The sequence below is a fragment of the Gobius niger genome (genome assembly GCF_951799975.1).
Source record: "Gobius niger genome assembly, chromosome: 19".
Lineage (NCBI taxonomy): Eukaryota > Metazoa > Chordata > Actinopteri > Gobiiformes > Gobiidae > Gobius > Gobius niger.
The window spans coordinates 5,815,444-5,828,825 of NC_136870.1; the positions used below are offsets into that span (position 1 = coordinate 5,815,444).

At 52.1% G+C, this 13,382-nt stretch overlaps 1 protein-coding gene across 1 annotated transcript in view; it reads left to right on the forward strand.

The window, feature by feature from the left end:
- The window catches only part of fdxr (ferredoxin reductase), a 14,480-nt gene extending 13,878 nt beyond the window's left edge, over window positions 1-602 (forward strand). The window contains exons 7-8 of the mRNA XM_079576820.1: window positions 1-130; window positions 337-602. Coding sequence (XP_079432946.1) covers window positions 1-130; window positions 337-467 — 261 coding nt within the window. The 3' untranslated portion in view covers window positions 468-602. The remainder of the gene's footprint in view (window positions 131-336) is intronic.
- The last annotated feature ends 12,780 nt before the right edge of the window (window positions 603-13,382 follow it).

Sequence of the window (13,382 nt, forward strand, 5' to 3'; positions counted from 1 at the left end):
ATCGCCACCACCATGAACAGCAGCTTCGACACGGCGCGCTCCCTGCTGGAGGACCTGAGCTCTGGGGCTGTGGACCTGTCCGTGGAGAGGCCTGGCTCTCTCGGCGTCAGTGCTCTGCTCACCCAGAGAGGTAATGCTGACCATCGTTACAGCAGCTTTTAACCCCCCCCCCCACCACCGACCTGCTAATGTCATACAAACTCAGACCTCTTCTAATCTAATATGACCTCAAATTGCCTCTATTACAAGTGTGCCGGTTTGCTACCCACTGTGATTAAATCTAGATGTTGCAAATACATGTCAGTTTCAAATCGTAATCTGTTTTGTAATTTGCAGGAGTAAAACCGGTCACCTTCTCTGACTGGGAGAAGATCGACCGAGTAGAGACTCAAAGAGGGGAGGCCAGGGGCAGACCTCGAGAAAAGCTCCTGACCGTGGAGGAGATGCTGCAGGTGGCTCTCACATGAACTAAAGAACTACTGCAAACACCAGAGTTAATGTCATGTAAATACGATATGTTGCACTGGCGATGACTGACAGAACTACTACAGACTTCAATTTGACAAAAACTACCTAAGCCTTAACTTTTGTATGAAATCATAATAAAAAGAAATGCTGTAAGAGGGTGATTTATACTTTTTATATAAATGTATTGGTTTAACTGCACTTATTGTACACTGCGTGCCAAATTATTATGCAAATGACATTTTTCTAAGATTTTCTAAATTGTCAACTCAAATGAGAGTCAGCATAATTTTCAAGTCTTTAGCTGTTAGAGGATCATTTAAATGTGGTGGAAAACATTTCCTAGTGATAACAGTATTTTTTTCAAAAATAAATATAGTAAAAACCTCAAAATCCACAGTTCCAAATTATTATGCAACTCATCGTTTCAATACATTTTAAAGCTTGTAATTAACTCAAAATGGTCATTTGTTGAATTTGTAGCATTAGGAGGTCATATTTACTGAAATCAAAAGCTATTTCAATCAAAAAAATATTAACAGGTCAATTTATATTTTACCAAAGGAGATTCAAAATTCTTAAATCCATTAAAATTGTGAGTTTTTGGAGAGTTTCTGCTTGGATTTCTTTGCAGGATGTCAGAATAGCCTCCCAGAGCTGCTGTTCTGATGAAAACTGCCTCCCACCCTCATAGAAGCTTTTTTTGTTGAGGTTCTCAATAGGGTTGAGGTCAGGGGAGGAGGGGGGTCCACATCATGACTTTCTCTCCTTTTATGCAGGAAGAAGAAGAAGAAGATCTTTATTTATATAGCGCCTTTCACAGACATATAGTCACAAAGCGCTTTACATGAGACAATTGTACATTCACTCCATACTCAGTGGTGGAAAGCTACGTTTGTAGCTTCAGTTTCCCCTGGGGGAGACTGTCAGAGGCGCTTTCGCGACTACACACGTCTGCGCCAACGGACCCTCTGACCACCACCATACAGTCACTCACACACATCATTCATCCTGGCCTATTGTGCATGTTTTTAGTGGTAGGGGAAACCGGAGGAAACCTACGCAGACACGGGGAGAACATACAAACTCCACACAGAAAGGCCCCGTCCCTGGTGGGAATCGAACCCGGACCTTCTAGCTGTGAAGCGAGAGCACTAACCGCTGTGCTACCGTGCCGCCCGACAGCAGGACATGGTACGGTGTCATGCATGAAGAGGATTTTGTTTCGGGAAAGCACGGCTCTTCATTTTGTAGCATAGAAGACAGTGGTCAGTGTGAAACGCCACATATGTTTCAAAGGTCATTTTCACACCTTCAGGGAGAGTAAAAGGGCCTAAAGGGGCCAATCAGCTCTTTCCCTAAGGGCCTAAAGGGGCCAATCAGCTCTTTCCCTTATGATTTTAGTCCAAAACATGACTCCACCACTTCCTTGTTGACGTCACAGCCTTGTTGGGACATTGTGGCCATTCAACAACTATCCACTACTCCATTGATCTGACCATCCAGGGTTACACGGCCTCATCAGTGAACAAGACAGTTTGAAAATGAGTCCTCATGTATTACTGAGCCACTGCAGCCGTTTGTTCATCATCTTCAATTAACAGTTTAGGGGAGGTTTATGCACAACTGCAGCCTCTGTGGAACACCCTTTTTCAGTCGTTTTTTTCTCTTAACTGGGCTTAACCTGAAAACTAATCATCCAGGGTCTCTGAGATTAATGTCAGTGATTCATAGAGCCCCAAGACACAATACCATCCATGAGTTTCATTATTATTGTTTTTTTTCTTCTTTTTGACACAAAAATCCAACTTGCATAATAATTTGGAACGCAGTGTATATTATCAATTTTGTGACATCTGTACGTTCTAAAGGGCCTATAGTTTTACATAGAGGAGGTGGGCAGCGAACAATTCCACGGTGGTTACTATGGTAACTGTTGATATTTTTGTCATGGCTGTTTGGCAGATATCTCTGTTAATACTGGGACAATTCACATGAAACAAAAATGGCACTGAAGTTCAACGTCTTCTCTGTCAGTACGTATAAACTAAGGTCTGATTTTTTATCTCTGTCCAAAATTGGTGACAAAATATATCAAAACATGTGCGTCATGTTGCCGAAAGTCCTCTCTATTACTGTGTGTGTATGCCTTCTTCAAATCCAGTGGATAATGTGAAAAGAGAACTGTTAGAACTACTAGATGTGGCTAAAGACCAACGCTCGGATAAAGAATATGATTTTCTAATAATGAGTCTAATAATGAGGGGAAATGATCCTATCATGGAACCTCCTTCTAAAGTGTGTGGACTGCTTTATGAAACCTTTTGTTTCACAATTACCATCTTGTCTCCAGGACAGCACCCAAGGGCTCCAAAAGATCATGCAAATGGGATACTGTATATAGGCTCCTATGTTATGGCCACAATGGACTTTGAATCTCATTACAGTAATATTGCTCATGAGGGAGGACTAGTTGCCCTAAGACACTATCTATTCTAGGTAGTGGAGATATTGATCAAATGCTCCCTGCAAACTTTATAATACAGTTAACAGAGTGAACTCTACAGAATCATCTTCTTTTTTTGAGGATAAACTGTACATAGTGCAACAAATAAAGTCATGTTTTCACCATAATACTTCCGTTGGTGAAAAAAGCATGAAAAAAAAAAAAGACTCTTCCTCACCCTCCGCGGGCGGTCTCTTTCTCCTCCTGCTCGGGTCCTCTACCAGAGGCCTGGGAGCTTGAGGGTTCTGCGCAGTATCTTTGCTGTTCCTAGAACTGCACTTTTCTGGACCGAGATGTCTGATGTATTTCCTGGGATCTGCTGGAGCCACTCCTCCAGTTTGGGGGTCACTGCCCCGAGTGCCCCAACGACCACGGGCACCACTGATGCCTTCACCCTCCAGGTTTTCTCCAGCTCTTCTCTGAGCCCCTGGTATTTCTCTAGTTTCTCGTGTTCCTTTTTCCTGATGTTGAAGTCGCTTGGTATTGCTATGTCGATCACAACGGCTTTCCTCTGCTCTTTGTCCACCACCACAATGTCCGGTTGGTTCGCCATTACCATTTTGTCCGTCTGTATCTGGAAGTCCCACAGGATCTTGGCTCGGTCATTCTCAACCACCTTTGGAGGTGTTTCCCACTTTGACCTTGGGGTTTCCAGCCCATATTCTGCACAGATGTTCCTGTACACTATACCAGCCACTTGGTTATGGCGCTCCATGTAAGCTTTCCCTGCAGCATCTTACACCCTGCAGTTATGTGCTGGATTGTCTCATTGGCCTCTTTACACAGTCTACACCTGGGGTCTTGTCTGGTGTGGTAGATCTGGGCCTCTATTGCTCTGGTGCTCAAGGCCTGCTCCTGTGCAGCCATGATGAGTGCCTCTGTGCTGTCCTTTAGTCCGGCTCTGTCTAGCCATTGGTAGGATTTCTGTATATCAGCCACTTCAGTTATGTTTCGGTGGTACATGCCGTGTAGGGGCTTGTCCTCCCATGACGGGACCTCCAGCACCTCATCTTCTGTTCCCCATTGTCTGAGACATTCACTGAGCACGTCATCTGTCGAAGCCTTGTCCTTGATGTACTTATGGATCTTGGATGTTTCATCCTGGATAGTGGCTCTCACACTCACTAGTCCTCGGCCTCCTTCCTTACGGCTAGCGTACAGTCTCAGAGTGCTGGATTTGGGATGGAACCCTCCGTGCATGGTTAGGAGCTTTCGCGTCTTAACATCTGTGGTCTGTATCTCATCCTTTGGCCAGCTTATTATTCCTGCAGGGTATCTGATTACTGGTAGGGCGTAGCTGTTTATTGCCCGGGACTTGTTCTTGCCATTGAGCTGGCTTCTTAGGACTCGTTGGATATTTGGCCGTAGCCGCTTTCCTTGTCACCTCTTCGAAGTTGCCATTTTCTTGTGGGATTCCGAGGTTCTTGTAACTGTCCTCAATGTCTGCTATTGTTCCTTCTGGGAGTGAGACCTTCTGTGTGGACTACCTTCCCTCTCTTAGTCACCATCCGACCACACTTCTCTAGTCCGAATGACATCCCAATGTCTATATCCGGGTGGTCTGGATCAGTGAGTCGATGTTTCGCTTACAGCTTACAGCTTGATGTCATCCATGTAGAGGAGGTGACTGATGGTGGCCCCGTTCCTGAGTTGGTATCCATAGCCAGTCTTGTTGATTATTTGGCTGAGGGGGTTCAGACCTATGCAGAACAGCAGTGGGGACAGGGCGTCTCCTTGGAATATGCCACATTTGATGGAGTTTGCAATGAAGGCTCTTAGAGTCCTGTTGATGTTGTATAGCTCCAGGCATTCAATGATCCAAGTATGTGGCATTGAGTCGTAGGCCTTCTTGTAATCAATCCAGGCAGTGCTCAGGTTAGTGTGTCGGGTTCTGCAGTCTCGAGCGACTGTTCTGTCTACCAGGAGCTGGTGTTTGGCACCTCTGGTATCTTTACCAATTCCCTTCTGAGCTGTGTTCATGTATTGATCCATGTGCCTGCTTATCTTAGCCGCTATGGTGCCGGACATGAGCTTCCACGTTGTGGAGAGGCAGGTTATTGGCCGATAGTTGGATGGGACTGTACCCTTTGAGGGATCCTTCAGGATATATCTAGATATATCTATATACACTGCTCACAAAAACTTAGGGCACACTCAAAAAACACATCCTAGATGTCAATCAAAATTTTTCGGATGAAAATCTTTATTCATAGTGTAGGGCAATGTGTTGAGAACAAAATAACATAAGAATGATAAATGGAAATCAAATTCTCAGCCCCTGGAGGTCTGAATCCAAAATTATGGTCAAAATCAAAGTGACAAATCAGGTCACTGGTTGATCCAAATTCTGTAGAAATTCCTCAAAACGAGTCTGTATCATCCTCAGTAGTGTGTGTGGCCTCCACATGCCTGAATGCACTCCCTACAACGCCTGGGCATGCTCCTGATGAGACCACGGATGTCCTCCTGAGGGATCTCCTCCCAGACCTGGATTAGAGCATCAGTCAGCTCCTGGACAGTCTGTGGTGCCACGTGGCGTTGATGGATGGACCGAGACATGATGTCCCAGATGTGCTCTATTGGATTTAAGTCTGGGGAACGGGCAGCCCAGTCCAGAACATCAATACCTTCATCATGCAGGAACTGCTGACACACTCTTGCCACATGTGGCCTGGCATTATCAGGCAACAGAAGGAACCCAGGGCCACAGCACCAGCATATGGTCTTACAATAGGTCTGAGGATCTCATCCCGGTCCCCAATGCCAGTCAGGGAACCTCTGGCTCGCACATGGAGGGCTGTGCGGCCCTCCAATGAAATGCCTCCCCAGACCATCACTGACCCACCACCAAACCGGTCATGCTGGATGATGTTGCAGCAGCAGAACGTTCTCCAGGGCGTCTCCAGACTCTGTCACGTCTGTCACATGTGCTCAGGGTGAACCTGCTCTCACCCGTGAAGAGCACAGGGCACCATTGGCCAATCTGCCAATTGCTGTGTTCTTGGGCAAATGCCAATCGTGCTGCACGGTGTTGGGCAGTAAGCACCGGCCCAACTTGTGGACGTCGGGCCCTCATACCCCCCTCATGGAGTCGGTTTCTGACCATTTGAGGACCAACATGCACATTTGTGGCCCTCTGGAGGTCATTTTGTAGGGCTCAGGCAGTGCTTCTCCTGTTTCTCCGTGCACAAATGAGCAGATAGCGGTCCTGCTGCTGGGTTGTTGACCTCGGTCGGCCCCCCCAGGTCTCCTGGTGTACTGGCCTGTCTCCTGGTATCTCCTCCATGCTCTGGACACTGCGCTGGGAGACACAGCAAACCTTCTTGCCACAGCACGAATGGACTTGTCATTTTGGATGAGCATCACTCCCTGAGCAACTTCTGTGGGTTGTAGATGCCACCTCATGATACCTCTAGTGGTGAGAACACTGGACAAATGCAAAAGTGTTCCAAAAATACGGTACAAAGGATGAAGACAGGGAAATGGTCTGTGGTCACCACCTGCAAAACCATTCCTCTTTTGGAGTGATCTTGCTAATTGCCTCTCATTTCCACCTGTTGTCTGTTTAATTTCCACAACACCAAGTGAAACTGATTCACAATAAGCGTGGCTTCCTAACTGGACAGTCTGATATCCCAGAAATTTGACTGACTTGGAGTTACTTTGTGTTTTTTGAGTGTGCCCTAAGTTTTTGTGAGCAGTGTATATATACAGTGGGGAAAAGTATTGTCAGTTTCACATACATTCCATTGGATTTTGGCCAAATACTTTTTTTCCCCACTGTATCTATATCTCTATATATCTCTACATAGATATACACACACACACACGTATATATACGCATTTACATATAAAAACTATAAACTTTGGCCACTTATTTACTTGGGGATATCAGATCCACCATCAGGCTTCACATGTCTATGCACAATGTTCAATTATGTGTGTATTTACATGTATTTTAAGAGTGTGTCACTGAAAAACCAGGGCACACCGACTGCACTGTTGTGTAACTCAGGACAGCATTATTAGCTGACAGTGAACCCCAGGCTGAGCTTTACTTTCTGTAGAACAGACCAATTTTACTTTTCAAATGCTAATAGCCACGGGAAAGTTGCATCAAGGTCAGGGGTCGATACACGACTTGCTCAGGCAAGTAAATACCTGTAGGGAAATTTGCTCTCCAGATGTGGAGCCAGGTAAATGGTAAGAAACACCTGGCTGGATGATTAACCTATTGTACATGGTTTAGTGGGGAAACCTACCCAGACACAACATGCAAACTCCACACCTTGAAGGTGCAAGCCAACGTGTTAAATGCTTCTGGCCCAAATAATTGTTATTGCAAATTAGTGCCTGGAGCCGAAGAATGTGTCCACTCAGTGAAATATTTAATTTAGATTAGTCAATAGATTAACTCCAACTGAGATGACTAAGGAATACACTATGGAAAAAAAAATCTGTAGGCTTTTATCTTAATCATTTACAAACTACACATCTTACATGTGTACCACATGTACATAACCTGGGAACCATTGCCTGGACTATCGAGCTCCAAGAAGCCCAATGTCAGCATTAGACCAGCAGTTGGCCATAAACACATTCCTGAATAAATGTACTTATGGCGCTCACAAATTAAAAAATATTTTGTTCGAGACTTCCTATGAAAGGCTACCCATTACTAGCGTTAATTTGAACCACGGTTAAAAAAAGCTAATACACAGATGTTAGTTAAAAATGTTTATTCAGTAGACAAAAGCAGGAAGTACAATGCAACACATCTTGGAAACAAAATGGCATTGCATCACACCGGTTCAAGGTCTACGAACAATGCAGTATTTCACAATGGTGACATTAGTTTCTTCACTAATCTGATGAACCGTTTAGAGGGCACGTCGTACTCGATGGTGCGGTTGCCGGAGGACACGTCGTACGCGATGGTGCGGTTGCCGGAGGACACGTCGTAGGCGATGGTGCGGTTGCCGGAAGACGCCTCGTAGGCGATGGTGCGGTTGCCGGAAGACGCCTCGTAGGCGATGGTGCGGTTGCCGGAAGACGCCTCGTAGGCGATGGTGCGGTTGCCGGAAGACGCCTCGTAGGCGATGGTGCGGTTGCCGGAAGACGCCTCGTAGGCGATGGTGCGGTTGCCGGAAGACGCCTCGTAGGCGATGGTGCGGTTGCCGGAAGACGCCTCGTAGGCGATGGTGCGGTTGCCGGAAGACGCCTCGTAGGCGATGGTGCGGTTGCCGGAAGACGCCTCGTAGGCGATGGTGCGGTTGCCGGAAGACGCCTCGTAGGCGATGGTGCGGTTGCCGGAAGACGCCTCGTAGGCGATGGTGCGGTTGCCGGAAGACGCCTCGTAGGCGATGGTGCGGTTGCCGGAAGACGCCTCGTAGGCGATGGTGCGGTTGCCGGAAGACGCCTCGTAGGCGATGGTGCGGTTGCCGGAAGACGCCTCGTAGGCGATGGTGCGGTTGCCAGAAGACGCGTCGTAGGCGATGGTGCGGTTGCCAGAAGACGCGTCGTAGGCGATGGTGCGGTTGCCAGAAGACACGTCGTAGGCGATGGTGCGGTTGCCAGAAGACACGTCGTAGGCGATGGTGCGGTTGCCAGAAGACACGTCGTAGGCGATGGTGCGGTTGCCAGAAGACACGTCGTAGGCGATGGTGCGGTTGCCAGAAGACACGTCGTAGGCGATGGTGCGGTTGCCAGAAGACACGTCGTAGGCGATGGTGCGGTTGCCAGAAGACACGTCGTAGGCGATGGTGCGGTTGCCAGAAGACACGTCGTAGGCGATGGTGCGGTTGCCAGAAGACACGTCGTAGGCGATGGTGCGGTTGCCAGAAGACACGTCGTAGGCGATGGTGCGGTTGCCAGAAGACACGTCGTAGGCGATGGTGCGGTTGCCAGAAGACACGTCGTAGGCGATGGTGCGGTTGCCAGAAGACACGTCGTAGGCGATGGTGCGGTTGCCAGAAGACACGTCGTAGGCGATGGTGCGGTTGCCAGAAGACACGTCGTAGGCGATGGTGCGGTTGCCAGAAGACACGTCGTAGGCGATGGTGCGGTTGCCAGAAGACACGTCGTAGGCGATGGTGCGGTTGCCAGAAGACACGTCGTAGGCGATGGTGCGGTTGCCAGAAGACACGTCGTAGGCGATGGTGCGGTTGCCAGAAGACACGTCGTAGGCGATGGTGCGGTTGCCAGAAGACACGTCGTAGGCGATGGTGCGGTTGCCAGAAGACACGTCGTAGGCGATGGTGCGGTTGCCAGAAGACACGTCGTAGGCGATGGTGCGGTTGCCAGAAGACACGTCGTAGGCGATGGTGCGGTTGCCAGAAGACACGTCGTAGGCGATGGTGCGGTTGCCAGAAGACACGTCGTAGGCGATGGTGCGGTTGCCAGAAGACACGTCGTAGGCGATGGTGCGGTTGCCAGAAGACACGTCGTAGGCGATGGTGCGGTTGCCAGAAGACACGTCGTAGGCGATGGTGCGGTTGCCAGAAGACACGTCGTAGGCGATGGTGCGGTTGCCAGAAGACACGTCGTAGGCGATGGTGCGGTTGCCAGAAGACACGTCGTAGGCGATGGTGCGGTTGCCAGAAGACACGTCGTAGGCGATGGTGCGGTTGCCAGAAGACACGTCGTAGGCGATGGTGCGGTTGCCAGAAGACACGTCGTAGGCGATGGTGCGGTTGCCAGAAGACACGTCGTAGGCGATGGTGCGGTTGCCAGAAGACACGTCGTAGGCGATGGTGCGGTTGCCAGAAGACACGTCGTAGGCGATGGTGCGGTTGCCAGAAGACACGTCGTAGGCGATGGTGCGGTTGCCAGAAGACACGTCGTAGGCGATGGTGCGGTTGCCAGAAGACACGTCGTAGGCGATGGTGCGGTTGCCAGAAGACACGTCGTAGGCGATGGTGCGGTTGCCAGAAGACACGTCGTAGGCGATGGTGCGGTTGCCAGAAGACACGTCGTAGGCGATGGTGCGGTTGCCAGAAGACACGTCGTAGGCGATGGTGCGGTTGCCAGAAGACACGTCGTAGGCGATGGTGCGGTTGCCAGAAGACACGTCGTAGGCGATGGTGCGGTTGCCAGAAGACACGTCGTAGGCGATGGTGCGGTTGCCAGAAGACACGTCGTAGGCGATGGTGCGGTTGCCAGAAGACACGTCGTAGGCGATGGTGCGGTTGCCAGAAGACACGTCGTAGGCGATGGTGCGGTTGCCAGAAGACACGTCGTAGGCGATGGTGCGGTTGCCAGAAGACACGTCGTAGGCGATGGTGCGGTTGCCAGAAGACACGTCGTAGGCGATGGTGCGGTTGCCAGAAGACACGTCGTAGGCGATGGTGCGGTTGCCAGAAGACACGTCGTAGGCGATGGTGCGGTTGCCAGAAGACACGTCGTAGGCGATGGTGCGGTTGCCAGAAGACACGTCGTAGGCGATGGTGCGGTTGCCAGAAGACACGTCGTAGGCGATGGTGCGGTTGCCAGAAGACACGTCGTAGGCGATGGTGCGGTTGCCAGAAGACACGTCGTAGGCGATGGTGCGGTTGCCAGAAGACACGTCGTAGGCGATGGTGCGGTTGCCAGAAGACACGTCGTAGGCGATGGTGCGGTTGCCAGAAGACACGTCGTAGGCGATGGTGCGGTTGCCAGAAGACACGTCGTAGGCGATGGTGCGGTTGCCAGAAGACACGTCGTAGGCGATGGTGCGGTTGCCAGAAGACACGTCGTAGGCGATGGTGCGGTTGCCAGAAGACACGTCGTAGGCGATGGTGCGGTTGCCAGAAGACACGTCGTAGGCGATGGTGCGGTTGCCAGAAGACACGTCGTAGGCGATGGTGCGGTTGCCAGAAGACACGTCGTAGGCGATGGTGCGGTTGCCAGAAGACACGTCGTAGGCGATGGTGCGGTTGCCAGAAGACACGTCGTAGGCGATGGTGCGGTTGCCAGAAGACACGTCGTAGGCGATGGTGCGGTTGCCAGAAGACACGTCGTAGGCGATGGTGCGGTTGCCAGAAGACACGTCGTAGGCGATGGTGCGGTTGCCAGAAGACACGTCGTAGGCGATGGTGCGGTTGCCAGAAGACACGTCGTAGGCGATGGTGCGGTTGCCAGAAGACACGTCGTAGGCGATGGTGCGGTTGCCAGAAGACACGTCGTAGGCGATGGTGCGGTTGCCAGAAGACACGTCGTAGGCGATGGTGCGGTTGCCAGAAGACACGTCGTAGGCGATGGTGCGGTTGCCAGAAGACACGTCGTAGGCGATGGTGCGGTTGCCAGAAGACACGTCGTAGGCGATGGTGCGGTTGCCAGAAGACACGTCGTAGGCGATGGTGCGGTTGCCAGAAGACACGTCGTAGGCGATGGTGCGGTTGCCAGAAGACACGTCGTAGGCGATGGTGCGGTTGCCAGAAGACACGTCGTAGGCGATGGTGCGGTTGCCAGAAGACACGTCGTAGGCGATGGTGCGGTTGCCGGAAGACACCTCGTAGGCGATGGTGCGGTTGCCGGAAGACACCTCGTAGGCGATGGTGCGGTTGCCGGAGGACACCTCGTAGGCGATGGTGCGGTTGCCGGAGGACACCTCGTAGGCGATGGTGCGGTTGCCGGAGGACACCTCGTAGGCGATGGTGCGGTTGCCGGAGGACACCTCGTAGGCGATGGTGCGGTTGCCGGAGGACACCTCGTAGGCGATGGTGCGGTTGCCGGAGGACACCTCGTAGGCGATGGTGCGGTTGCCGGAGGACACCTCGTAGGCGATGGTGCGGTTGCCGGAGGACACCTCGTAGGCGATGGTGCGGTTGCCGGAGGACACCTCGTAGGCGATGGTGCGGTTGCCGGAGGACACCTCGTAGGCGATGGTGCGGTTGCCGGAGGACACCTCGTAGGCGATGGTGCGGTTGCCGGAAGACGCCTCGTAGGCGATGGTGCGGTTGCCGGAAGACGCCTCGTAGGCGATGGTGCGGTTGCCAGAAGACGCCTCGTAGGCGATGGTGCGGTTGCCAGAAGACGCCTCGTAGGCGATGGTGCGGTTGCCAGAAGACGCCTCGTAGGCGATGGTGCGGTTGCCAGAAGACGCCTCGTAGGCGATGGTGCGGTTGCCAGAAGACACGTCGTAGGCGATGGTGCGGTTGCCAGAAGACACGTCGTAGGCGATGGTGCGGTTGCCGGAGGACACCTCAAAGTCGATGGTGCGGTTGCCTGAGGACACGTCGTATGCAATGGTGCGGTTGCCAGAAGACGCCTCGTAGGCGATGGTGCGGTTGCCAGAAGACGCCTCGTAGGCGATGGTGCGGTTGCCAGAAGACGCCTCGTAGGCGATGGTGCGGTTGCCAGAAGACGCCTCGTAGGCGATGGTGCGGTTGCCAGAAGACACGTCGTAGGCGATGGTGCGGTTGCCAGAAGACGCCTCGTAGGCGATGGTGCGGTTGCCGGAAGACACGTCGTAGGCGATGGTGCGGTTGCCGGAGGACACGTCGTAGGCGATGGTGCGGTTGCCGGAGGACACGTCGTAGGCGATGGTGCGGTTGCCGGAGGACACGTCGTAGGCGATGGTGCGGTTGCCGGAGGACACGTCGTAGGCGATGGTGCGGTTGCCGGAGGACACGTCGTAGGCGATGGTGCGGTTGCCGGAGGACACGTCGTAGGCGATGGTGCGGTTGCCGGAGGACACGTCGTAGGCGATGGTGCGGTTGCCGGAGGACACGTCGTAGGCGATGGTGCGGTTGCCGGAGGACACGTCGTAGGCGATGGTGCGGTTGCCGGAGGACACGTCGTAGGCGATGGTGCGGTTGCCGGAGGACACGTCGTAGGCGATGGTGCGGTTGCCGGAGGACACGTCGTAGGCGATGGTGCGGTTGCCGGAGGACACGTCGTAGGCGATGGTGCGGTTGCCGGAGGACACGTCGTAGGCGATGGTGCGGTTGCCGGAGGACACGTCGTAGGCGATGGTGCGGTTGCCGGAGGACACGTCGTAGGCGATGGTGCGGTTGCCGGAGGACACGTCGTAGGCGATGGTGCGGTTGCCGGAGGACACGTCGTAGGCGATGGTGCGGTTGCCGGAGGACACGTCGTAGGCGATGGTGCGGTTGCCGGAGGACACGTCGTAGGCGATGGTGCGGTTGCCGGAGGACACGTCGTAGGCGATGGTGCGGTTGCCGGAGGACACGTCGTAGGCGATGGTGCGGTTGCCGGAGGACACGTCGTAGGCGATGGTGCGGTTGCCGGAGGACACGTCGTAGGCGATGGTGCGGTTGCCGGAGGACACGTCGTAGGCGATGGTGCGGTTGCCGGAAGTCAAGAGGCCGTTGACATCAGTAGATTCACTGTCAGTGTGGTTTGAACGTCCATCATTGATTGTTGAATTACCCTTTTGTGCATCAGAACCATTCTGTATAGTGAAAAAAAA